Source organism: Histoplasma capsulatum (genome assembly GCF_000150115.1).
Source record: "Histoplasma capsulatum G186AR genomic scaffold supercont2.10, whole genome shotgun sequence".
NCBI lineage: Eukaryota > Fungi > Ascomycota > Eurotiomycetes > Onygenales > Ajellomycetaceae > Histoplasma > Histoplasma capsulatum.
Window position 1 is genome coordinate 1,189,073 of NW_025544810.1, and position 27,238 is coordinate 1,216,310.

Sequence of the window (27,238 nt, forward strand, 5' to 3'; positions counted from 1 at the left end):
GTTGTATGTACTAGCCCATTGATATAGGGCCTAGGAGCTTCAGCTAGCCAGGCAGCTCTTGGGTGCCTGTAACTCAACTTTATTTGTCCCTTGCTTCCCAATGATGGCGCAACTACACCGATGTCCAAGCTGCGCCCTCTCTTCGGCCTCATACGTTCCTTCCATAATATTTCCCAGATCGCACAATGCGGGACTCACGTTGCTACTGCGACCAAGGCGGCTTTCCGCCGCGACAGCACCTCGTCTTCAAAAACGAAATATAACAATGCAGCATATCCGGCGGATGAGAGAGGGAGAGGAGGCCTGGAAAAACTTTGCGGAGGAGATCAAGGCTGGAACGAGGAAGAGCTTTTTGGAACTTATGGAAGAGCGGGGTTTAGTTAACGCAGTGATCGGGTACGTCATTTCGCTTCTGCTCTTGGATAGAATTAGCTTATATCGGTGCTTTTGTGTTGTTTTTCTACTCTTGATTCGTTCTTCACAACCCCCCCCCCCCCCCCCCTTTTTTTTTTTTTTCTGTTGAATGGCTGGCGCGAGGAGAAGACTTCAATTAATGTTTCTCGATTGTAGTAATCGTGATGCGTTGAATAGAATGTGGACGGAAAGGCGAGTGGGTGTATATGTCGGTGTTGACCCTACGGCACCATCACTACATATTGGACACATGTTGCCTTTTATGGTCCTGGCATGGGCTTATGTCCATGGCATTAGAGCGGTTTTCCTGGTAGGTCTATCAGCCTCAAAATTCACTTATGCTACATCCGCATTTATGGTGCTATGGGATGTCCCTGTATAACTAATCCAAATCAACAGTTAGGAGGATCTACCAGCCAAATTGGCGACCCTACCGATCGATTAGGCCCTCGAGCCAAAATGGCCAGCTTCACGCGCAAGGAAAACATGGCGAACATGCACCTTCAGCTTAGACGGCTTGGGATGTCAATTGAGAGATACGGAGCTAAGCATGGGTACGAATATGAATGGATATGGAGACGAGCAATTGTAAATAACAATACTTGGTGGCTCAAAGAACCATTCTTCGAAGTCATGAAGACAATGGGAGAAGCTGTGCGATTAGGGCCGATGCTTGGGCGCGATACGTAGGTAGAGTATTTTTTCGCGAATTTTTAATTACTTTTTCCATGTTCCTCTTAGGCGGGAGTGACTAATACCAAATGGCTTGCAGCGTGAAGAATCGACTGCAGAGTGGCAAAGGCATGGCGCTTTCGGAATTCGTTTATCCACTTCTGCAAGCGTGGGACTGGTGGCAGCTCATCCAACAACAGAATGTATTAGTGCAGGTTGGCGGGTCCGACCAAGCAGGTAATATTCAGTTCGGGATGGATGCAACGAAACCCCTCATGAAAGCAAGCAACGAATACTGGCGAAAACATGCCCCGAACCCCGAAGACCGTGAATTATTGGAGCCTATGGGTTTCACCACTCCTCTCCTTACAACTCCTTCCGGCCAGAAGTTTGGAAAGTCAGCTGGGAATGCGGTCTGGCTTGATCAGGACATGACGTCAAGCTTTGATCTTTATCAGGTACGAAGCTTACTGCCTTGAATTCGGAATTGCTCCTGTCAAGTCCCCAAGACTAATTAGTTTGCAGTTTTTCTTGCGAGTCCCTGATGAGAACGTTGAGCAATATTTGAAATATTTTACATTCCTCCCCATAACGGCCATCAAAGAACTCATGGAACGGCACGTTCAAGATCCATCTAAGAGGGTAGCACAGCACAAACTCGCATCAGAATTCGTCGAGCTTATTCGAGGGCCTGTAGAAGCTGCTCAGGCTGAAAAAGATCATCGAAGCATTTTTGGCGGTCAAACGCCCACTATTGAAATGGAGGCACGCACAAAACGTGACCTCAACCTCTCAGAGACCCATCCCTTTAACGCACCATCCCCACATATCACTCTTCCGCGATCGTTAGTCGTTGGTCAATTCTTCCACAAGGTTCTATGGTCAGCAGGCATGGCACCATCAAAAGCGGAAGCATTCCGACTTATCGTCAATAATGGTGCATCAGTTGCGTCGAGGTCTGACTCGACTGCTGTCATGGATGATAAAATGTCCTACGTTCCCATCAAAACTTGGGACAAAGATATGACGAAGAAATTTATCATTGATGATTCGATGATGATTCTCAGAGTTGGGAAATGGAAGGTTAAGATTATCAAGATTGTAAGCGATGAGGAATTTGAGAAACTCGGGCTCGACGCGCCAGGATGGAAGGGGGACGAAAATGAATCTGAAATAATATCTGAGGAAGAAGCAGGCAGATCGAGCAAGGGGTCGAAGGCTTCAAGCTGAAATACCACTCTTTTCCTTTCCAGTTTTTGAGGTTTGCTCTCTTCTATCTTTGCTATATGTATAAATATATCTGCACTGTTATAACCTCCTTTTTGTACCATACTTTTTTTTTGGTTTTCTAGAGCTGTACATTAGAGCGACTCCATGTCCGATTCCCCCTGAAATTTTCTCCGAGCTCCCCAGCTCCAGCTTGCTTTTACATATAGAACACATACGTTTGAACTAATATGTGGTACATATAATATACGCAATACCATCCTGATCTTTATATAGAGTAAAAGTCATTCTTCTAAAATCCAAATAACAACTTGAACTTAAAGCTATCTCTATATCTTGCGCGTATTTGATATCACGTGGATGAGACCCATTAACCGCGGACGCGTCGAACACGCTAAGCAACCGTGGATCCATCAACGTCGGCTGTCACGTCTCCCGTTCGACATCGATCCTCAGAGTCCGGGAGAGAATCCTCTCGCAACTCCCCTTCAGCCTCTCTTGCTTCCCTTGTTTTTATCTTACTTTATTATTGAAATTGCTAGCAGATTATCAGCTGTATGAGTACAGGAAGTAATATGCAATTCTTCAATTGACTGCAATTCTCACTACCTATCCTTGTCGTTCTCTCCAGCGCAGATTTTCTCCTGAAATATGGCAGAGGACAGTGGGCAGCAAAAAACGCCAGATGCTCGTATCCTTAAGAAGTCAACTCCGAGCACACAGAATATGAAAAGCCAAAAGTCAATCCTGGGCTTCTTCCAAAAATCTTCCCCGTCGGCTTCTGCCGCTTCTCCTGCTCGCCGGAACGATGCTAGCCAGGAGCCAGTGTCGTCACCTGCTCAGCGAGCGGCCTCAAATCAAAAATCCCACAAGAAGCCAGAACCAAAATTACCAAGATCATTGAATACTGGACGAAATAAAACTGTAACCAGCAGTGGGCAGAGCATAACCCCAGTTCCAAGTAGCGATGCAACCGGATATTGCGAGGAGGATGCCGAGGTGGAGGTTTCCGCCGCAGTAAATGGTGATGGGAAGACCGAGGCAAGTACTGAGAGTGCGGCCGATGGTGGTCTAATGCCTTGCCCATCACACCTGCTAACAGGCTTACGGTACAGATTGACGATGAAGGAGCTGATCGAAGCTCTGTCACACCTACTCGTCGGGTAAGCTTGTCTGCTCTAGGTTTTGTTATATGTATATTTCATGCCTGCCTGGGAGAACGTATGCTGATCTACTTAATTATTGTATTCTAGGCAAAGAAGGCTGTCAAGAGCTATCTAGAATCAGATGATGATGAGGATGTCTTGCCGATTAACAGAAAATCTAGCCGAAGGTCCCTTAAGAGGAGAAAAACAGCTGCAGGGTCAAGCGACGAAGACGAATTCAAGAATGATACCGAGTTTTCTGATGATGGTCAGCACAAGCTGTACCCCTCAATTTGATCAGGATCAGCTAACTTTTACAAGTAGACTTGGACAATTTCGTTGTCCCAGATGACTCCGAGGACGAAGTGAAACCGTCAAAAAAACGCAAGCGGCCCTCGAACACTGCTGTCAAAATATCTTCGTCAAAACCATCCCCAATACGAGATGAGGAGTTTGACTTTGAACTTCCAGATGTTTGCGGTGGTTCTGCCCTAAAGTGGACTTACGATCCCAATGACACGGAGCCACGGAAGCCACGACCTGCTGTTGTCAGGAACATTGCGCCAGGAGAGAAGAAAAAAGTGAAGGCGCATATGAGTGAACCAGAGCAACGGTATCCCTGGCTTGCTAATATCACTGATATTGACCGAAATCCTCCTGGCCATCCTGACTACGACCCCCGGACTATTTACATCCCTCCTCTTGCGTGGACCAAATTCTCACCTTTTGAAAAGCAGTACTGGGAAATCAAGCAAAAGTTTTGGGACACCATCGTCTTTTTCAAGAAGGGTAAATTTTATGAGCTTTACGAAAATGATGCTACTATTGGGCATCAACTGTTTGATCTGAAACTCACGGACCGTGTGAATATGCGAATGGTTGGCGTTCCAGAAATGAGCTTGGACCATTGGGCCAATCAATTTGTTGCCAAGGGCTTCAAGATCGCGCGGGTAGATCAAAGCGAGTCCGCCTTGGGTAAAGAAATGCGAGAGAAGCAAGGTAAATCCAATGGCACACCAGGGAAGCAGGACAAAATTATCAGGCGTGAATTGTCTTGTGTCTTGACTTCCGGCACTCTTGTGGATGGGTCAATGCTTCAAGATGATATGTCAACATATTGCGTGGCTATCAAGGAGGCGTTAGTCAACGACCTCCCGGCATTCGGTATTGCTTTTGTTGATACTGCCACCGGCCAGTTCTATTTAGCAGAGTTCATTGATGATGCCGATATGACAAAGTTTGAGACGTTTGTTGCCCAAACCCGACCCCAAGAATTACTGCTCGAGAAGTCTGTCATGTCTACCAAGGCTTTGCGGATCCTGAAAAATAACACTGGACCAACTACCCTCTGGAATTATTTAAAACCCTGCAAGGAGTTCTGGGAAGCCGATGTTACTGTCCGGGAGCTTGATGCCAGTAATTATTTTGTTTCGGAAGAGGGTGACAATATCGCGGCATGGCCAGAAGCACTACGACAGGCACGGGACAAAGAATTCGTCATGTCAGCATTTGGGGCGCTAGTGCAATACTTACGGATGCTGAAAATTGAAAGAGATTTGATCACAATCGGAAATTTCACTTGGTATGACCCGATCAAAAAAGCAACCAGCCTTGTCCTGGATGGCCAAACTTTGATAAACCTTGAGATATTCGCCAATTCATTTGACGGGGGCCAAGAAGGAACACTCTTCCACCTCTTGAATCGATGCATTACGCCTTTCGGTAAAAGACTATTCAAACAATGGGTTTGCCACCCATTGATGGATACTAGGAAAATCAATTCGCGACTGGATGCTGTTGATGCCTTGAACGCAGATAGCAGCGTCCAGAACCAATTTTCATCTCAGCTAACAAAAATGCCTGATCTTGAGAGACTTATTTCTCGGGTCCATGCTGGAAGATGCAAAGCTCAGGATTTCCTCCATGTTCTTGAAGGATTCGAGAAAATTGATTACACAATGAGCCTCCTAAAGGAAATCGGTTCCGGGGAGGGAGCCATTGGACAATTAGTTGCTTCAATGCCTGATTTGAATGGTTACTTGCAATACTGGAAAACTGCTTTCGATCGTACCAAAGCTAAGGACTCCGGTATTCTTGTTCCTGAAGCTGGTGTCGAAGAAGACTTTGATGCTTCCCATGATAGGATTTCTGAAATAGAAAGTGATCTGGATCGACTTCTGAAGGAAGTTAGAAAGAAGCTGGGTTCCAATGCCATCGTTTATCGGGATAACGGAAAAGAAATTTATCAACTTGAAGTACCAATCAAAATTAAAAACGTCCCAAAGGACTGGGACCAAATGTCCGCGACCAAGCAGGCGAAACGCTTCTATTTCCCTGAGCTACGCAGCTTAATTCGCCAGCTTCAGGAAGCACAAGAAACTCATAGCCAGATTGTCAAAGAGGTTGCGAGTCGGTTTTATGCTCGATTCGACGAGAATTATTCGACCTGGCTAGCAGCTGTGAGAACCATTGCGCAACTTGATTGTTTGATTAGTTTAGCAAAAGCCTCATCAGCTTTAGGATACCCAAGCTGTCGCCCAGTGTTTGTGGATGATGAACGGAGCGTCCTAGAGTTCGAAGAACTTCGACATCCATGTATGTTGCCCAACGTGGACGACTTTATCCCCAATGATGTAAAGCTAGGAGGAAACACCCCAAATCTCAACTTGCTCACTGGTGCTAACGCTGCTGGGAAATCCACTATATTACGCATGGTTAGTATTTTACTTCCCCCTTACCCTTCTACATCTGACAATTGTCACAATACTAACTTTGAACCCCAGACTTGTACAGCTGTAATCATGGCACAAATTGGCTGCTACGTTCCCTGTCAATCTGCTCGCCTAACACCTGTTGATCGTATCATGTCCCGTCTCGGCGCCAATGACAATATTTTCGCGTCACAGTCTACTTTCTTTGTTGAGCTCTCAGAAACCAAGAAGATTTTGTCCGAAGCCACGCCTCGCTCCCTTGTTATTCTGGATGAATTGGGGCGCGGGACAAGTTCGTATGACGGCGTTGCGGTGGCCCAGGCAGTGCTTCACCATGTTGCTACCCATATTGGCGCCCTCGGCTTCTTCGCAACTCATTACCACTCCCTCGCTTCTGAATTTGAAGGGCATCCAGAAATAGCTCCGCGACGAATGCGCATCCATGTGGACGAAGAAGAGAGACGAGTTACATTCCTATACAAGCTTGAAGAGGGTATTGCAGAAGGAAGCTTCGGCATGCACTGTGCTTCCATGTGCGGCATTCCAAACAAGGTAGTTGAGCGTGCTGAAATTGCCGCCAAGCAATGGGAACATACAAGCCGTTTGAAAGAAAGCGTTAAGCGTAGGAAAGGAGGTGGGCTAATTGGTTTAGGATGGTGGAGTGATGTTGCATGGGTGCTAAAGGATAAAAATAATGCGGAGGCGGAAGATGGTTGTGGAGCTGTAACTGAGAGGGGAATTGATGTTCTGCTTAGGGCTATTGAGAGCTTGTAGCCTTCGAATGCGACCTCACTGTGCAAGTTACTCAGCTATTTCAAGCATATCCTCGAATGGATTTGCCTCTAATTTCCCACCCGATGATGATATCTTTGACATTATTTATTTGTACAATTCTGGCGTTCTGGTTTTTATTTTTATTTTATATTTCTATTGCTACCCCCTATCCATTCACATATATTTCTGCCCTATCATCACCCCCTCTGTTGGTGTGCGGCGAGCATATTCTTACGGTTGCCTGTACAGCACGACGGGATGATATACAATCAGTTAACAGCGTAGACAATAGAAATAATATATTCTTAATATCCTTAAATCGTTTCTAAAATCAACTGAGGTTTCTTGTCTTCCACAAGTCTGATTACTCGTCCTTCATCCCTACGCACACTCTGTACTCTTCCAAGCTGCTGCCTCGTACCCTACCACCTGTTCCACATATTCTTTCCCAGCACCAACCCACCCCTTAATTCCCCCTTCGAGTACAAGACTCTGCATTCCTCCAGCACCTCCACCCTCTTTCTCCAGAATGTAATCTGCAAACCAACCACTAGCGCGTGTGCCACGTCCGGCAGATGAACCTGAAATAAAATCATTGTGAGCAGTGAACAAGTTCAATGATCTCTCGAGGAAAATACAGAAGCCAAGGAGCGGAGGAAGTGAGGAAAACATTGAAATCGAATAAAACAGTAGAACGATCAAGAATATAGCCTGTACGAACCGCAATACCAAATGACTTTATTGACACCGGCCTGCTTGAAGATTGTGTATAGCGTGGGAATGGACTGGTAGAGGCTTTGGGCAGGGAGATTTAAGGAGGTTGATATTGTGCCGCCCTGCGTATAGTTTCTCCGTTAGATTGCTCTAATTTTTTTTTGGCTTCAACTTGTCGAGAAATGCAGCATCGTGGCTTAAAACCCCTTTTTCCTCCTTTTCTCATGCAGGATTGTAAGACTTCCCTCCGATAAAATAAACGGGCCATATACCGGGTTGAACCAAGCTCGTGCATGATTCTACCCAGATCCTACTCCCTTCTAGAAGTAGAAGAGTTTGAATCATTCAAGAGCGATATCCCAATCCTTATCTACATGTTCAAAATTGGCTACATCAAACATGAATATTGAAGAGAGCGAGTAGTTAATCAACGAAACATACCTCATGGTCTGCCCTTCTCAGATCAACCAGGACGTAATCTCTCGGCGCGCCATTCTTCGACAAATCTTTCAGCCATCCAAGGACTTCTGAACGAGAAATAACAGCGGCCTTAGTCTTCGGCGCTGGGAATGCTTCATGCCAGGGGGTGTCTTGTTTTGGTCCCTGTTCTACTGCTACTGTTGCCATGATCGATGCGGGGCAATGTGATACTGATACTGTGGCCGGGAGGTTGTGTAGTACTTGAAGAGGTGATTCTTAAATGGAATAAGAGCACACGTTCCTTAACTGAGATATCTTCTTCAGCGATTGAAAACCCTACCCTTGTTCGTTAGAGCTAATCAGCGTAGAAATGGCGTGATGATGCTACCAGTATTGCTCACGAGTGGATGGTCGTCACCAAGGAATTATTTAATCAGATGAGCCGGAATTGCCAAGCCTTCATTATATAGTAACTATCTCATCCCGTTCTGACGGATTAGTGTGGAATGGCCGCAATTGATATTCAAAATAAACCTGAATTTTATTTTTGGACGCTGTATTGTGCAGAAATACTGCGTGTGAGAATTGTGGAGGGAGCTAAAGGAGCAAACGAAGGTCAATCAAAGCACTGAGGACGAAAAAGAGGATTGAATAACTATAAATTAAACGGAGGCAGTATATTTTCTACTACGAGGAATGTATTCCAAGATAGCTAGATGGATAATATACACAGGCAATACTATTCTACGGTATCTACTCCTCAAAGTCAGGTATGCATGACAAAGGTAAAGTGGATGTACTGAATTTGATCCGCCATATTTCACTAAGCACAAGGCAGTTCTCAAGAACTCAATTTGTCAAGATACATACCCCCAGAAAAATATCAAGGAAAAAGCCAAATAGCAGCTATTCATTAATTATCATCTCCGAGTAAACAAGCAAAAGGAAACATCGAGGTTACTAAACCGCCCAATAGCGAAATCAAAACACGTGTGACTTGCTCGAAAGTAAAGAGAGAAATAGATTGGACAGCTTTTATGCGGCAACCCGAGGAAATCGGTCGTCGTTATGGACCCCAACGTGGCAGCAGGCAGTTCTCATGCACAAAACCGAAGTAATGATTTTTTTTTTTCGGAATTTATGCTCGCAGAACAACCGCTTCGTATATGGTTCTTCGAGCAGAGTGTCACCCGATCTTTACACAGAAACCCGTTTAGAATCCGTCCGGCCCATCTTCACTTTCACTTTTGTAAGTCTCGACATGCCACAGCGATTGCTCAAAAAAGGACCATTCGAGCTCAGAGCGGGGATATGACGTGCCTTCAATCATCTCAGCAGCGAGATCATTGGCAAATTCAGACTTAATGGGTGCCAGCGCACCATTGCTGTTTCTGAAAAGTGGATTTATTAATTTTTGCTTATGGTTGTCATGATATGGAATCAAGCGGGAAATATATGATAGATACTGTTTTGAAATAAACTTACTCATGTTTAACCCCAATGTCAGCGCCCATCATGCCAGTCATGTCCACATCATGTTCGGCCTCCGCTTTGATTTTGCTGGATTTGGTTGGAGATGGATCCGCTTCAAGGGTGGCCGCAGCGAGTGCGGCTTTAGTGGTCTTGTCTTTCCCGCGAACAGACGATTTCGGTGTACGTTTAGTAACTTTGTTTGCCTTTGCTGGAGTCGTGGGACCCATTTCATTGTCGTTCGGAGTCGAACTAGATCCTCCTTGTTGGGTGGCCATCATCAGCTTGCGCCTGGCTTTTCCATAGAGGACTGAAGCAGAGCTAGCATTTTTCAGGCCAGCTTTCTCAGCAAGCAGCTCATAGTTGACCTATAGCCTCGAAATATTTGTGATTAGAAATAGAGATACCCCGAATGAATGGAGACACCCCACCGTGACTAAATGTCACAGCTGTGTAAAGAGATAGTGGGTTTTGGCAGAAGCTCTGGGCGAACTAAAAAGAGTATGGGCAAAAGGTAGAATGAAAATAAATACCTTGATTCCAGCCAAGCCTTCGGTGGTACAGGTCATTGCAATAAAGAAGATGCGTTGCTCCCCAGCAGACATGACGGTTTCGAAGCCCTCCATTTCGGCGACACGTAACTGGTGTTTGTTTGGGATATATGGTTATTATCACTTATAGTCTAGGAAAGTATGAAAGATGAGAAGAGTGAAACAGAGTGTGCTGATTGCTTGGTGATGTTAAAGGAAAGGAGGCCTATGGCTTATGCCCTGAAAAGAATATATGGTAGAAGAAGTCAAAGTTAAGTGAGATAGTAGAGAGAAGTAAACAACACAACACAAACTTTAGGTAAAGCCTTTGATTTTGTAAGAAGAGCTTGGTTGGTTGCTAAGGCGCTGCTGTTAACAAATAATGAATAACGATTCTCGTTGGCCTGAGGAAAGATTGGAAGAGATGTGTTAGGATCTGTGCGGCTCTGTGCCAGCTGCTTTGAAGGAAGTGAAATAGACAGTCCAAATTGAAAAAAGCAGTGTCTTTGACATGGCAAAATTTAAAGAATACAAATGAGAATGAATTGCATCGGCTGCTCAACTTGCGCCGCTCAGAGTATTCTCCTTTATTTTCGCAAATACCCCTTCCCATACTTCTGGGAAGTATTTTGAAGTGGGTTTCGAACTGAGACGTGTTTTAACTGGGGCATAGAAATAAATATTATTCCCCTTCCACCACGACTGAGGGCCTGGTTTGGTACTGATTAGGTTAACTGGTCGGAAAGCTGAACGCCCCAGGACCAAGTCAGAAAGCGCCACCTGGGTGCTCCGAAAGTAAAAATTCAATTTCATGGTTTCAATATCCAATGTCGCGTTTTGTGGTACATCTTTTAAATAGAATTGTGTACGTTGTCGTGTCTGTCTGGCGGCATGCGGAAGTTTGAGGTATATAAGGTTGACAAAAGGAGCTGTCGTGTATAAGACGAATAGCATGGGAATGGAACCACCAATAACAACTTCATTTAATTAGCATAGGCAATTCAGATATTCAATCATGCGAGGAAGACCTACTAGCTGGAGTTATGTACCAGGGGAAATCGCTGGAATAATAGAAAGCTGGAGCGACAACCAGACTAGAAACACCAAATATAAGAAGGGTGGTGATACGCATCATACCAATGAAGGCTATCTTTCCCGTACCCGCATGATAGATGAGGACTTTTTCAAGTTTTGAAGTTTCTATATATCACAAAATAAAAATCTGTGAGCAGGAGGATGTGCTAGATAGCTACAAGCTTGATCTGGAGAACATACCATTTTTCCTTAATTTACCAGCGGCTGTGCGAACCGGAGGCCGCAAAATCTGCAATGAGGGTTTTCCACTGCTCTTCAGTGCTGATTTAGAAGACGTTTCCCCAACCGATGAATTGAATCGTAAGCAAAACTTGTTGTATATATTTCTCTGGCCGTGCTGAGTGCTGGGGCACTGTCGGAGCGGAGGGCGGGAAAGCAGCCTCCTCATATCTACTAGGGAAAGGGGTTGCTGAACAATTGGGACATCAACAAGCAGCAAATTCCATGCATATATCAATGCTTCCTACTAGTTAGAGGACATTTAGGAGGAATTGGCGCGTTTCATCACGGTTTTGCAGGAACAGGTTTTAATCATGAATTGCAGTTGAGGTCTTTGTGATACGTCATGTGATCAAATTTAAACCATTAGCTCAACGTTTTCCTCTTTGAATCTCATCCACATCAACTTACTCCTGACAATAACCTGCACTGATAGTGATGCAAATAGGAACGCTCATCCCTACGCATGCTACTGTTTTTCCCCGGTCGACAATGCACACAACGTCGTTATGAAGCTTGTGAGACCTCTCGACAATGGCAGAAAGTGTCTGCCGGTTGGCGGCTTCGTGCCTCTTTTTCCTGCTGGGGATGGTATTTTTCGGAATTCCCGTCCAAGCGTATGCAACACTATCTGACGAGACGTTAAAATCCCTTCCACGTCCCAACAATGATTTCAACATCCGCGACGGCGCGCTACTAGCTCCCATCCTGCAACCACGTGTCCCCGGCACGCTAGGTTCCCTACAAGTTCTCCAACACTTTGTTAATTTCTTTAGAACTACATTACCTGAGTGGACGATAGAGTTCCAAAATTCGACGTCGAAAACACCAGTAACTGGAAACAAGGAGATTCCCTTTGTCAACTTGATCGCCTTTCGGGATCCTCCATGGTCAGGTGTTGGAGATACAGGCAGGTTCACTCTGGCGGCACACTATGATAGCAAACGAGAGCCTCCTGGCTTTATCGGCGCTACAGACAGCGCTGCTCCATGCGCAATTATCATGCATTCCATACGAAGTATTGACGCGGCCTTGACTAAAAAGTGGGATGCTATGAAAGCCGAATCCTCCCACGACTCATTTTTCGATCACCAAGGCATCCAAGTTTTTCTATTAGATGGCGAAGAAGCTTTCCACTCTTGGACCGACATAGATTCCCTTTACGGCTCTCGAGCATTGGCCCAGGCCATGGAAGATACCTTTTACCCGGCTACCTCTGTCTACAAATCCCCACTATCGGCCATCTCACTTTTTGTCCTGCTGGATCTATTGGGCGAAAAGGACCCACAGATCCCGTCTCATTTCAAAACAACTCACTGGGCATATCAAAATATGGCTACTCTGGAAACCCGGTTGCGCCAACTTGGCTTGTTCAAGTCAGCGCCGTCATGGAAGAAAGGCGACAAGCTGTGGCTCCCCGATTCGGAGAAGGAGATATTTTTCCCTAGCGGAATTGCCGATGACCACATCCCATTTATGAGGCGTGGGGTTGAGATCTTGCATTTGATCGCCTCCCCTTTCCCTAAGACATGGCATAAAATTACAGACGATGCGGAGCATTTGGATCTCAATACGGTTGAGGACTGGAGTACATTGCTTACGGCTTTCATAGCTGAATGGTTAGAGTTGGAAGGTGTGCTTCCAAAATATGAAGGGTCAGTAGACGAGCCTAATAGCAGAAAAACTGAGCTTTAAGACATTCCCATTCTTGGAACTTTTCCTTCTCTCCGTTTGCCCTTAGTTGGAATGTGTATATATTGTGTCCATTTCATTTTAAGGATTTATTATATCCTCTTGCTTGTGACGTGTTCGGATACTTCGTTTCCAATTTCCCATACAAGTTAGTATGAAGTTACATAACTTTTCATTCGATTTCTTGCTATGTGAAAGAACATAAGCTAATAATCCTTATTAGGGCGTGACATATGCTATGTTTTTTTAAGAACCGAAATGATTTACATCTCCATGGAGATCGACTGCCGCGGCGATCGCGGCCCACCAAGTTCGCCATTTCACTGTGTGTACGGTAGTGTGGAACAAAAGTCCATATAAAAGGTACATCCGTTTCATACCGGCTGGCAGAGCCCTGGAAGATTTGAGGTTAGTTCAAGGGTCTGATGCCTAGCGCTGGCTAGAAGTTACGTGCTAAGTCTCCGCAACGTCTGCCATGGTGAGTTAGAATTATTCAAAAGGCTGTATTGAGATTTTTCAATTTATATTCCAAGTACATCCAATGGCCTTTGCTCCACACTTCCGTGTTTTATCTCAGCAAGGCGCAGTTGCACCACACATATCCCAGAATTGCTCTTTTCATAGACATGGCAGAAACACATTCATGCATCTGGTGATGAATATGCAAATGTATATAGATATAGAGACATATATAACTTACGTATACACAATATTAAAAGGGATAGGGAAAAAAGAAAAGAAAAGACTCGAGTATCTTACCGTTCCCTGCGGCGTCCATGGCTGTGCCAACGCCACATAACAGTATTCAATAGTCCAGATGTGGATACCCAAATCCTCAGGAAGGGATTTTAATCGCCGTTTAGGTTCTAGAACAATGAATAATTAAAATGGTGTGAATATCAAATAATTGGGCTGTAACTACTGTTTGGGTAATTCTTAAGCGGTATGTGTCGACAAGTTGTACACATTATTCACCTTCTGACTTGCATGTACAGAAACTAGGAAAGAAATCATTGTCAGATTTAAACTTCGCATTTCCCCTTTTAACTACGGGAAAAGAGTAAAATGGCCTAAACTTCCGATATATAAAAATATCAAAGATTGATAGCTATCCATAGGGTGGCAAGGAACAGCAATTTTACAAACCCGACAGAGCCCCCAGCATATATCCTCCCATCCAAAGCAAGCCCCATTTAGGCTGTAGAACGGTCCTGAGCAAACCAGGCCCAGGACACACCCCCGACAATCCCCACCCAACCCCGAACGCTACACCGCCTGCAACAAATCGCCAATCAATATCTGCCATAGTAGCCGTTGGCAGCTGAAACATGTCCGCCAGAGTCGGCCGTTTCTTCCCGTTTTCATCTCCGGACGCAGCTCCCAGTTTCATGTATGAGATGAGGTTGGGGATAACAGCGAACAGCATGACCAGGCTTAGGGATGGGTCGAATTTAGACCGGTCAAACCAGCTAAAGAATCCAAGTACCTTTGCCGGATTCGCCATTCCGGTTATGAAGAGGCCCAGGCCGAACTGCAAGCCAGCGATGTAACTGTATATCGTAGTGGAGTTTTTGGACTTTTGTAGCATACGTGGGACAAGGATGGAGTTTGTAAGCTGGGCAAGCATGACTGCTCCAACCATGAATGCGGCCTGCTGGGGGGTTGGGTAGGTGGGTGAATAACATGGTTGGTTATTTGGACAAGCGGGGATGGTGTTTCGAATGTTTGCGGTTATCAGAGCTGTCATGAAGAATATGCCCGTTGCGATTGCGGACCGGGGGGAGAGACGGGACAGGCCGCATAACATATGGCCGGACGTGCAACCGCACTCATTCTTCAGCCATATTTGAGTGAAGTTAGTAGGGGTATTAAGCTATATCAATTTAGGAATCTCTATGGAATTCGTACTATATCCACCCTTCCGGTGTGCAGCGGAAACGCATGTCTAAGTCTCAACATAGTATGTCATCTGTTTACATACCTTTGTGCCCCACCCTACTGCAAAGCCTGTTGCGAGCGTAGCTAGAGCAGCTTCCCATGAACTTCCTACAGGAAGGTATGTCGGGAGTAAAGATGGCGCAAAGTAATACACTGGTATGATGCTCGATATCAACCCTCCTACGATGGGCAGATTGTCGCGGCTAGGTTTGGCAACGGACCCTGAGAGGAGAGACGAAATACCAAACACACGACCATTGTGCTGCAGCAATCCCGAAGATCCTTGGTGTAGAAGGACAGCTCCGAGAGCGGTATCGACGGGGGTAAACATCTCTGTCGGCTAGTCTTCTTGTCAATGATTCACCTGAGGCTCTCCAGTAGCTTCTTCGACAAAATGTAGATTGTTACGGGGAAAGCCTTTATATAGCATGCAATCGGGGATCGCTCGGGCACTCGTTCGGGCTTCAGTGGATCTGCGCATCCTTTGCCGCTTCGGTGGATCTGTGCATCCCAGGCCAGAAATTTGCATCAATGTGAAATGTGAAAGAAATGGCCACCAGGGTCTTCTGGTTCCCATTTAGAACGCTGGACCATTTCGTCATAGGCTTGCCACACTTTGTGACGAAATGTGTTCTATGTAATTAGATATCTTGCTTTGAATGAACGAAACTGAATTGTCAATTAACTCTGAGGCGGCGGAAGTTGATCCATGGTAAACGGACCCTTCCGAAATCCGCCAAAGCCGATACTTAGCGAATTAAGCTCTTCGCTCAGACAAGCAGACGCAGGAAGAGATCTGGATCGCATCCCTTTTAATTGTCAATCGGCAACTCTTCATCTCCAGAGAGTAACCGTGTGACATTCGTCTCTGAAGGTTGAATTCGGAGAACAATTCCAGCTGCTGCTCCTATAGAATTCGAATGGCAAGAATATCATCGGGATAGAAAAGGAGAACCCATGAACCTAGACTCTGCCAGTTACATGATTTGGTCTCTGGGCATACGGCGCAACCTCTGTGGGAGCATTTATCTAGATGTGAATCTCTTTCGTCCCGCAAAGCTGGATATAATGGAAAGTTATATTGCCACGTGATTTTCCACCAAGTTGGAGCCTGAACATTTATCGAGCTTCGATTGCACCGAGTCCTCCTTGCACCTTGGATATGAGTTGAGATGCAGATACATACCAATGTCCGTTTGGCGATATGATTTACCGCCAAGGCCCTTTCTTCTCCACAGCAAGTTAAAGGGTCAAACAGTATTTGGATCGACCGCTGGACTGTCAGTCCAAGTAAGCGTCCGTAATTCCGCCCCTCCGATGAACAGCCGCTCTTCTGGCGCACTTTCAAACACGATCGCGAAATGTGGGCATCAAGTCACTCCCGTCATGCGTTCAAACGGCTCCTCAATTTTGAGCGGAACTCCATGTTTGGCATACCACTGACAGCCACAAAACATACTTCACAGAGCGTAGCTTGACTCCATTATTGCAGCCCTACCATATCCCAGCGCCGCTCAAACCTCCCATCCAAGTTACACGGACCATCATATACTGGAAATCGAATCCTTGGAACATTTTCAAAGTGTTTTGCGCTCCCCTCATGTTCCTGACAGTTTTGGCATATCCCTCGTGATCCCCTCGCCTCAGAAGAGGATATTCGGGGTAAATTCCCCGGCAACTCTAACATCGGATTCTCAATCTTGAAAATTCTGATCTTCCAAGTGCTCGGGAGCCGTCTTGTCCAAGTACGGTTCCCCGAAACGGTTGGGATTCAAACCTTCGGAGGGAAGTAGCGGGAACCGAGATGGGAAAAGCGTATTATTGTTCAGGGTGGGTCATTGAATGGTTCGTGTGGCTGTTGATTCCGGGATCTCAAAAAAATACGACGGACCGCATCCTTGGGCTCGCAACATCGATACATGACCCCGCTCATCGGAGGCAGAATTCGACCCGGAATTCAATTTGAAAAAGAAAGAAGAAGAGGGTCGGAAGTCACACAAATACGTAGGACTACATGGCCTTCAATTACTTCGTAGCTTACGCGTGCAACTCTCTCATGGTCTTAACTATCGAAAGTGTGCGAATCGTGTCAAAAATAATTCCCACAAGGGTATATTTTCAGAAGCTTCGAAGCAGCGAGCGGCATTAGCGCAGCGCCATTTCCGGAGAAGTGAGTCAGAGCAGATCTTCGACTCTACACCGACAAGAGTGAATCATACGATAACTATTGGCGGGAACAACACCACTTGCTGGCCCTGACTCCACCACGGGCAAAAAATCTAAAGCGATCCAGCCAGGCAAGGACAGGTCGGCCCGGTCTACGCCCTCCCAAGAACAACTGACAGGGAATCCGCACAGCACTCCGCGTTCCTAATAAGAGCGTTAGCGAAGCGGACTCCTGTCAGGGTAATTTTTTTGGCTTATCAATCAGCCGCCATCAGATCACCTATCAGTTGCTGCTTAAGATGTCGGTGCGTAATGGACCAGAGAAGGTGTGATATAACCTGTTCCGGGGATACTTACTGCTGCATAATAGGTGGTGAGCGCGCTGATGTTACTCGAAAGGACCCACCCAATATTTGGAACCTTGCGCTGACTTCTGGATTGACCTCGAAAACTCGAATTCGTAAAAAGGATGGCACTTGGAGAGGGACCTGGTGACTCGAATTCGCCCCTGTTCAAAATGTCATTCTCACTCACCAGGGTTTCTTCTAACTCTTCGGCAATTTGAAATTCCCCCCTGTCTTCTCAGCGCGCCGCTGCTCGTTATCGTTGCATAAATGTATTTTAGCTTGTCCATCCCCGCGACATTACCATACCTCACTGCCAATCTGATCACACATATTGGTCCCCAGTGCGTCCGTACGGCTCCACTTGCCCACGAGCTTCGGTTCTCGCTGTTATAAAAACTTTTCGCGTCTGCAGGTACATGCCCAGTATATATGTATGCCCATCAATTCCAATTTGTTCGTGGTTGCCACTTTCTTTTTCGACGGTTCTCTCGCCCTCGGTTTATTGATATAGTTTTAATTTCGACTTCGTTTAGCCGGAGCGGAAGTGGATCAAAGGAGAGCGAGCTGGCGAGAAGGGCAATATATGAAAGAAAACGGCATTTTTCTTAATAACATATTGGCCATCATGATCGAGAAACAGACTGCCTCTCTTCTGATTGGAACCACTGGCCTAATTGCTGTTGCTCTCTGTACAATTTCTGGCCTGCTAGCACTGTCGGCCCGGCTGTCCATTAGAAATCGAGTCGGACAGATCGCTCTTCAGGATGTATATCAAGATCAAGACGGAGCTGCTACAGAAGAGTCCACCCAAAAATTTTCACAAAAATTTCACTGCGTGTCGTTAATATGTCTTTCCATTACTGGCCTCCTAGTATCTTTGGCACAGTCTATCTTGTCAATTATTTCGGAGGACCAATCTCGCATGATTGAGCCATGGCTTCAATTTTCGATCTGGGTATGAATTTCATATATTTTTCTGTAATTCTTCGAAACGTCCCGCACTGACCTAGATTATTAGGTTTTTGTTGTCCTGAACGCAACTGCGCTTCTTGTTGAACCGTCTCCGATCAAAAAATTCAATATCGGACTCTATATCTCGATGTCAACCATCGTTTATATAGTGGTTATTACTGTTCAGAAATTTTTCGTCTACCCCTACTCTGATTCTCTCGCTCTGAAGAACGTTCACGACACTCTGATATCAGTTCAATTTGTGGTTGCCTTCGTCTGCTCCTGCATCTCGGCCCTTCTCCCCCGTCGGCCGGACGTTTTTAGGAACGGGAAGGTTGTGGATGCCCAGTATACAACGTCTTGGCTTCGCCGTTTAACCTTTAGCTGGCCCAGCGAATTGCTCAAAAATATACGGCGAACGAGAAAACTGGACGTTGAATATCTTCCTGAGCTAGATTACGGTACTCGTGCCAGATCTCTTCTCGAATCGTTCGACCAGACGAAACACAAGTCTCCCCGTCTCTGGAAGGTGTTGGTAAATATTTATCTTTCACCTCTGGTTCTGCAGTTTGTGTTGGTCGTTATTGCCTCTTTCCTGAATTTTGCCCCCCAGTTTTGCCTACTTCATATCCTTCGCGCACTGGAGGCACGCAGTCGTGGCGAATGGAATCCTTCAGAAACGTGGGCATTTGTCTTCGCTCTGGGAATGTCGACAGTAATTTATTCTACAATTGAGTCATGGCTATACTGGATCTCGTTCTCGAAACTATGCATCCCTGTCTACGAACAGATAGCGGCGGTAGTATTTACGAAGGCAATGCGTCGAAAGAATGTGAAAGGAAGACAAATGCCGAGTAGCACAGACGACCAGACCTCAGACCGAAATATCAATCAGCTGGCAAAAGATGATACCGATGACGAAGATGATAATCAGAAGACTAATCAAGGTACTATCAACCTTATCGCCGTTGATGCAAAGCGAGTTTCCGATTTTGCTGCTTACAACTATTTCATTCCGTCAACCATTGTTGAACTTGCAACTGCCTTCACATTCTTGGGGCTTCTGATAGGTTGGAAAAGTCTTTGCTCGGGACTTTTGGTCTCAGTAGTGGTGACTCCGGTCAATATTTACGTCTCAAACAAATACACGGGGAGCCAAATTTCTTTGATGAAACTCCGTGACCAGAAAATGGCTGTTATCACTGAAGTCCTTCATGGAATCCGCCAAATTAAGTTTTCGGCTCTCGAGAACCAGTGGCAACGTAAAATTGGAGACCTGCGGAAGGCGGAGCTGCATGCCCAGTGGACGGTGTTTCGTTGTGACATCGTCCTTATCGGTATTTGGATCTTGGGTCCGGTGATGCTTTCGGCCGTGTCTCTCGGAGTCTATTATCTGTTACATGGCGAGTTATCCGCATCGGTTGCCTTTACAACGGTGTCCATTTTCTCGTCTCTGGAGCTAACACTTGCAATTCTGCCTGAGCTAATAACGGATTTCATCGAATGTTGGGTGAGCGCCGAAAGAATTGAAAAATACTTGACCTCTGCAGAGAAAGGCCACAATACACTTCCCTCCGATAAAATCTGCTTTGAGAAGGCGACTATTTCTTGGCCAATGGAAGACCCCGACGAAACGGATGGTAGATTCAGGCTTCAGGACATCAGTCTAAACTTCCCACCCAAAGGTTTCAGTGTTATTTCTGGTAAAACGGGATCTGGTAAAAGCTTGCTCATCGCATCTATCCTTGGCGAATCTGATATCCTGGCCGGCATTGTTCGCGTTCCGGTAGCTCCACCTCCTGAAGAAACATTTAACGAATATGCGAACAAGGAAAACTGGATTATCGACTCAGCAATTGCCTATGTGGCTCAAATACCATGGATTGAAAATGCCACCATTAAAGATAATATTTTGTTCGGACTTCCATTCGACCAAGATAGATATCATCAAGTTCTATTCGCCTGCGCTTTAGAGAAAGATCTCGATATGTTACCTGATGGAGAACTCACGGACATAGGCGCTAATGGGATAAATCTCAGTGGAGGCCAGAAATGGCGGATATCATTTGCAAGAGCCCTTTATTCTCGCGCTGGTATTCTTATCATGGATGATTTGTTTAGTGCATTGGATGCCCACACAGGACGACATCTTCATGTACATGCCCTCACAGGGGAACTTGGTCGAGGGAGAACGCGGATACTAGTTACTCATCATGTGGCTCTGTGCCTTGGTGAAACGGATTACTCTGTATACCTTCAAAATGGCACGGTTGGGCATGCGGGGACTGTGGATGAATTGAGGAGAACTGGAGAGCTAACAGAGATTTTAGCTGACAAGGCTAATGATGCAGCAAGACAAAGTGATGAAGTTGAGGACGACATTGATGCTCTTGATCCGAGCGAGGCTGGCTTACAGAAAGTTTTATCTCGTGGATCCCAGACACAAACAAACGAAGTGACAAGTGACGTTTCTGTTAAAAGAAAACGCGCCCCTGCTAAGTTCCAGCAAGATGAATGGCGTGAAACTGGCTCGGTTAAACTGGCTCACTATATAACGTATTTCAAGAGTGGAGGAAGCATGTGGTATTGGATTTTCGTTGCTTTAGCATTTTTGACTTATATTACGCTCACGGTTGGACGAGTATGTTGCATGCCTAATTATTTGATTGACTGTTTTCACTAACTTATTACTAGTCATGGTGGATAAGTATTTGGACTCGATCGTCAAGCGGTTCCGCGACGGATACCAAACTCTTTGTAATGATGCACATCGTGAATAAGAGCGATCCGGAATCGCCAAATTCCTCCCTTTTGTTTTACTTGGGAATTTATGTTGGATTATCCCTCGTAACATGTGTTCTAGGTCCGCTGAGATACGGTCTCTTTTTCAATGCAGCCATTAACGCTTCTCGTAACCTATTTGATCGGCTTACTTACGCCGTGTTGAGAGCACCGCTGCGTTGGCTTGACACGATACCTGTTGGACGAATCCTAAACCGCTTTACCGCAGATTTCAACATGATCGATTCTCGACTAGGTAGTGACTTTAGCTTAATGCTTTACCACATCCTTCAGATCTTTGGCATTATGGCTGCCGGATTGCTTGTCTCGCCTATCCTTATCCTGTTCGCCATTGGTCTCCTTGGGATTAGTTTATATTATTCACTCTACTACCTTGATGGCGCTCGGGAAATCAAACGCTTAGAGAGCATCGTGAAAAGCCCAGTATACGAACAATTTGGGACTGCTCTGACCGGATTGTCAACAATCCGCGCCTTTGGAAAGGTCCCAACCTACATTGACCGAATGTTCACAAAGATTGATCGACATGCCCAAGCTTTCTGGCATTTATGGCTCTTCAACAGATGGCTTGGTTTCCGCATGAGTACTATTGGGTCCGTTTTTGCTGTTACTACTGCAGCACTTGTAGTATACATGAAGGGCATCGATGCGTCGTTGGCTGGTTTTGCACTCAGTTTTGCTATGCAATATACCAACGCGATCTCGCATGGATTGCGTGAATATACGAATATTGAACTGAACATGAACGCCACAGAAAGGGTAATTGAGTATTCTGAAATTGATACAGAACCTCAAGACGGTTTAAATGCACCTGCTGCCTGGCCTACTGAAGGTCGACTTGAAGTTTCAGACCTTGTGGTTGCCTATGCTCCTGACTTGCCTCCAGTCCTCAAAGGTTTATCGTTCAAGGTAGAAAAAAATCAGCGCGTTGGCGTTGTGGGCCGTACAGGGGCAGGCAAATCCTCGCTGACTCTAGCGCTTTTCCGTTTCCTAGAAGCGCGTGGAGGAACTATTCACGTCGACGGTATTGATGTATCCAAGATTAAGCTCCACGATCTCAGAAGTCGGCTTGCCATCATACCTCAGGACCCTGTTTTATTTTCCGGAACGATCAGGTCAAACCTAGATCCGTTTGATGAATTTAGCGACAGTCAGCTGCGCGACGCTTTAGAACGTGTGCATCTTGTTTCCAACTCCATCGACGAAACAGCCACGCCTACTCAGCCCTGCTCATCCTCATCGCCTCCTCAAACCAGCACAGGGTCGACCACTCCAACACTAATCAGTGGAGAGTCCAGCTCAACTGCTGCAGCCACAGCTAACACAAACATCTTTGACAAGTTAGAGTCCACCATCTCCGAGGGTGGGCTGAACCTTTCTCAAGGCCAGCGGCAACTCCTCTGCCTTGCCCGTGCAATTGTTTCACAACCGAAAATCATGGTCCTCGATGAAGCCACATCAGCGGTTGACATGGCCACTGACGCGTTAATCCAGCGTTCCATCCGCTCTGAGTTTGGACGCAACTCATCAACATTACTCGTCATCGCACATCGACTCAGCACTATTGCCGATTTTGACCGTATCTTGGTCATGGATGCTGGTAAGGCTGTGGAATTTGGGACACCTAAAGATTTGATGAAAATTGAAAATGGTGTGTTTAGGGGATTGGTGGAGGAGAGCGGAGAACGCAAGGTTCTGGAGCAGATTATTTTTGAGGGAATGACATAGTGTGGTTGGAGCAAGAGATTGGAAAATACTTTCAAGACCTCGGTCTAATACGTCTCTCTATACAGAGGTGTGGAACAAAAGTCCTAACACGCGCGATAACATGGTATCAATCAGCTACCAAGCCCTCCAAACATGCTGGGGTCAATTTAGAGGTTTGATCCGTAAAGCTTAGCTGTCAAGTTAGGCATCAAGGTCCCATAACTTTTGCTGTGAGGATCAGATTCATTTTGAACTCCAGTATTGAGATTTCCATTTGAATTTTTAGTACGTGAAAGGACTTTAAGTTCCAAACCTCCGTACATTAACGCAAAATACACGTTTATGAATTTTATTTTCATTTTTTAAAGGGTTCGAGCTAGAAAGAGCATACACAGAAGACAAAAGGGAAACATGAAGATGATGCGCATATTAAAACTTTTAGGTTTCTTTTGTCGTTGTGCCATGTGCGTAAATGAAGTTTTACATAACAGCTTGATCAGATTAGTTTTGTTTTTATAAATACGTTTGTAACGCTTTTTTGCGTCATTTGCTGGCCCTACGACCAACAACATTCTTTTGTATCCCTTCGTCTGGCCACTAGGCACAATTAGCGCAATACAATTAGTGTAATAACTAAGCTGTTAGTTCAGAAGTACCAACCAATAATTTCTCATACTAAATTCTATATAATCTGATTTGTTGATACAAGATCCACACTCTCATATTTTCTGCTTGACACATTCTGCAATCTTGGAACCTTCTCATCATAATTTATCCACTCTGTCCACTCTGGAATAGCAATATGAATTCTACAGATGATTTCCAATTCTCCAATGCTTCTTTTAATCAGATTAACTGATATTTTTTATTAGATAGTATAAAAACAGATGCAAAGTGAAAATGATCTCTCAGTTCACTTTTGGCATCCATTTCATCTCTAGAGAGTATTAAATTCAATTCTATGCAATCTCTACAGCAGCCTTCAACAATCAATCTATTCAATATCAATTCAATAAATTCATATGCTTTATTCTCTCTCTATATTTCAGAGATTGATATTCAGAATATTGTCTGTTCCATCAATATCTATACAGAGATTCAGATTTCAAAGAATTCAGTTATCAATTCTTGAAATTGGCAGTCAACTACTTCTGCAGAAATCAAGATATTTCTTGAACAGATTATCTATATGAGAGTATATAGATCTTCAGCAATTGAAGATTATTGAAATAAGAATAATGCTCAGAGACCACTTCATTTATTAAGATTTCACATTGAACAAAAGTGATTTGAGTAGATTAAGAGATATATTCATATATTCAATTCTTGCAGATCAGAATCATTCTATTCTTTCTTCATACAGAAGCTAGAGTCTTTATACTTCAACTTTTATACAGTATGTCAGAAATACTACAATTCAGATTCAAATCTCTTCATTGATGAGATGATGATTTGATTTTATGATGGGTTAGCACTCATTAATAGTTAACTTACACAACCAACCCTCTACTGCATGCTTATATACTCATATACACTTATAAAGTTCTCTCATATTTTTTTATGATTCTGCCTCACAATTGTGCACATCTTAATATTCTAATAATTCTTTCATCTCATACTTCTTCAGAGCATAATCTTTAATATTTCTTCTACTCTGATTCTTTTATCTATAAAAATCCTCTTATACAATTTCTTCTTCTGATCTTCTTTCTCTTTTTTTTCTTAATTGATTTATAAACTGTTATCAGAATAGTATCAAGTTTGTTGATATTGTTATTGAAATGAATTGTATGAACTGTGTAGATAATATAAATAGTTTAATCTGTAATATCAGTAGCATCTGCTTAATCAGTGGCATATCTATTACATTATAAATCAATTCATCTGTATTTAAGACTCAAATATCTAGTTATTAGTTTCTATACTCAAATGTATCAATTATATTTAAAATCTGAATGCTTCATTACCAGTTTCTATATCTGAGTGCATCAATTATATTAAAAGACTTAAATGTCTAGTCATTATATAAGTTTCTTATTGAGTCTGAACACTCTCATCATTAGATATATAGACTGTCATATCTAAGTATTTATGATACAATCAACTATTTTACAAAGAGGTTCAAGTGTAGACTGGCTGTGTGACCATGCATGGGACTGAGATCAAATTTTTCCTCAGTTTCATTATTAGATATCTTAGTTCTGGTTCCATATAGTGTTTAGTAAATTAGTCACTTTACACTGTTTATATTATAAATCTAGTCCCAGATTATGTTTTACTAATAAATTAGTGATTTCAGTCTCATTTGATCCCATTTTACAAAATGGGACCAAATGGGACCATGATTTACTCTATATAGATTGGTAGTGATAGATTAGCAGTGATAGATTAGCAGTGGTAGGTAGGTTGGCAGCAGTAGATAGATTGGCAGTGGTAGATAGATTGGCAGTGATAGATTAGCAGTGATAGATAGATTAGCAGTGATAGATTAGCAGTGATAGATTAGCAGTGATAGATTAGCAGTGATAGATAGATTGACAGCAATAGATAGATTAACAGTGATAGATAGATTGGCAGCAGTGATAGATTAGCAGCAATAGATAGATTGGCAGCAGTATAGATTAGCAGTGGTAGATAGATTGACAGTGGTAGATAGAGGATCTAATAGCAAGCCATCAGAGCATTGAGCACTAAGCAAGATAGAGATAATATCTCCACCAATCATATCATCAGATTGATGTATTATATAATCATCAGAATGGGATCAAACTTGAGTCAAAATTATAATCAGTCTCAGATCATATTCTGATTTTGATAGTCAGTCACTTTACATAGAATATCAAGATTTTTTAGTCTCATTTCACTTATGTTTTGATAATTCTAGTCACTTTACACTTTCATTCTGATTCTGATCCCACTAAAATCATGTCAAAAAATGAACTGAAATCAAATCAAATCAAATCAAATGTGTAATTCATGATCCCAGCAGTCAGTCTATTCAAGTGTCTATAAATCATATCACTGCAAATAGTATTCACAAAGAAGTTTGATAAACTTAGCATTATAACACTGTGAATAGTGTTTGTGAAGATCTGAATATCTACAAATATTTTATTCTCTAGAATTATATATCTTTAGATATTAAAATAAGTTATCAATAAATCTACAAATATTTATTATATTCAAACACAGCAGATAATAATCTAAATCTATAAAGTATTCTTCAGTAGCAAACACTGTAGATGACTGAGCTACAACAACAGCTTACTAAAATAAGTATATCTACATTTATTATTTCCTCTACATTCACATCTCATAAGAAGTCTTCAAGAAAGAAGCTCTCAATCCTCAATAAATACACAGAAGATTTAGTATTATATTTTATATAGAAATCAAAAATAAATATTAAATTGAATATCAATAATCAAGTAATAAACTTACTATTGAATCAAATATAATATATTCACAGCAGATTAGATAACAATATATTAGTAAAATTTCAATTCTGAATAAGTCACTGCTCAGATAATCAGTATACATCAGAGTTAATCTTTCAACAATTTAATATTCTCTTTCTTAATTCTATACTTCAAATTAAAATATTAGATTGATTAAATGAAACTCATCAGAAGAACATTTCATTGACAATCTATCTATCTAAATTTAATTACAAATTTTTAGAAGTAGATGAGCAGAACTGAAACAATATTATCAAGATTAATATACTATTCAAAAATTTGAACTTTTAGTTATATAATTAAAGTATAGAGTATTCAAAATTTTCAATATACAGTAAATACTGTATAGATTTTCATCTACTCAATAATAATCTGTTTTAATTTTATATATTTCAGAACTGCAAAGAATTCTGCTGAATAAATATATATATTTTAAATTACTTTATAATAACTTCTGTATCTAAATCAGAGTCAATGAACTGAATCTCTTATATAAATACTGAATATTTAAAAGTTTTCAATATTTCAGATAAGAATATCATCAACTGAATTATCAGAGAAATCTATATATACTGCAATAAATCAGAACACTTTGTAAATCAATACTCAAATACAGTTCTTTCAAATTAATTCTTTATATATATGAATGCTGTGTCATCCACAGATAGATAAAAACAGAGAAAAGAAGAGCTTTTACTCTAAAATATAGATAAAAACTTAAGAAGTAAAAAGCTAACTGAAGATTTGAGTAGAAGATATAAATAGATATAATTATAATCTCTGTCA

The 27,238-nt window shown here is 43.2% G+C and overlaps 8 protein-coding genes across 8 annotated transcripts; 5 read left to right on the plus strand and 3 right to left on the minus strand.

The window, feature by feature from the left end:
• Nucleotides 1-103: 103 nt before the first annotated feature.
• HCBG_07056 (tyrosyl-tRNA synthetase) lies at nt 104-2,404 on the plus strand (the record flags this gene model as incomplete). Its single annotated transcript, XM_045434105.1, has 5 exons — nt 104-396; nt 571-724; nt 814-1,100; nt 1,187-1,544; nt 1,612-2,404. The coding sequence occupies 5 exons, from the start codon at nt 104-106 to the stop codon at nt 2,314-2,316; spliced, it is 1,797 nt and encodes a 598-aa protein (XP_045285586.1).
• Nucleotides 2,405-2,964: 560 nt separating this feature from the next.
• On the plus strand, nt 2,965-6,943 carry HCBG_07057 (DNA mismatch repair protein msh6; the record flags this gene model as incomplete). The annotated part of the gene is made up of 4 exons (XM_045434106.1): nt 2,965-3,476; nt 3,632-3,726; nt 3,783-6,053; nt 6,252-6,943. 4 exons carry the CDS (start codon nt 2,965-2,967, stop codon nt 6,941-6,943), a joined length of 3,570 nt encoding a protein of 1,189 aa, XP_045285587.1.
• Nucleotides 6,944-7,324: 381 nt separating this feature from the next.
• Nucleotides 7,325-8,284, minus strand: HCBG_07058 (uncharacterized protein; the record flags this gene model as incomplete). Its single annotated transcript, XM_045434107.1, has 3 exons — nt 7,325-7,524; nt 7,665-7,779; nt 8,099-8,284. 3 exons carry the CDS (start codon nt 8,282-8,284, stop codon nt 7,325-7,327), a joined length of 501 nt encoding a protein of 166 aa, XP_045285588.1.
• Nucleotides 8,285-9,290: 1,006 nt separating this feature from the next.
• Nucleotides 9,291-10,152, minus strand: HCBG_07059 (uncharacterized protein; the record flags this gene model as incomplete). The annotated part of the gene is made up of 3 exons (XM_045434108.1): nt 9,291-9,468; nt 9,563-9,915; nt 10,081-10,152. 3 exons carry the CDS (start codon nt 10,150-10,152, stop codon nt 9,291-9,293), a joined length of 603 nt encoding a protein of 200 aa, XP_045285589.1.
• A 1,656-nt stretch (nt 10,153-11,808) lies between these two features.
• On the plus strand, nt 11,809-13,840 carry HCBG_07060 (glutaminyl-peptide cyclotransferase; the record flags this gene model as incomplete). The annotated part of the gene is made up of 2 exons (XM_045434109.1): nt 11,809-13,231; nt 13,307-13,840. One exon carries the CDS (start codon nt 11,926-11,928, stop codon nt 13,084-13,086), a length of 1,161 nt encoding a protein of 386 aa, XP_045285590.1.
• A 381-nt stretch (nt 13,841-14,221) lies between these two features.
• Nucleotides 14,222-15,352, minus strand: HCBG_07061 (YeeE/YedE family integral membrane protein; the record flags this gene model as incomplete). The annotated part of the gene is made up of 2 exons (XM_045434110.1): nt 14,222-14,956; nt 15,065-15,352. 2 exons carry the CDS (start codon nt 15,350-15,352, stop codon nt 14,222-14,224), a joined length of 1,023 nt encoding a protein of 340 aa, XP_045285591.1.
• Nucleotides 15,353-16,382: 1,030 nt separating this feature from the next.
• On the plus strand, nt 16,383-17,682 carry HCBG_07062 (uncharacterized protein; the record flags this gene model as incomplete). Its single annotated transcript, XM_045434111.1, has 4 exons — nt 16,383-16,490; nt 16,635-16,810; nt 17,058-17,191; nt 17,558-17,682. 4 exons carry the CDS (start codon nt 16,383-16,385, stop codon nt 17,680-17,682), a joined length of 543 nt encoding a protein of 180 aa, XP_045285592.1.
• A 477-nt stretch (nt 17,683-18,159) lies between these two features.
• HCBG_07063 (ATP-dependent bile acid permease) lies at nt 18,160-23,015 on the plus strand (the record flags this gene model as incomplete). Its single annotated transcript, XM_045434112.1, has 3 exons — nt 18,160-18,489; nt 18,553-21,126; nt 21,180-23,015. The coding sequence occupies 3 exons, from the start codon at nt 18,160-18,162 to the stop codon at nt 23,013-23,015; spliced, it is 4,740 nt and encodes a 1,579-aa protein (XP_045285593.1).
• Between the last annotated feature and the right edge of the window lie 4,223 nt (nt 23,016-27,238).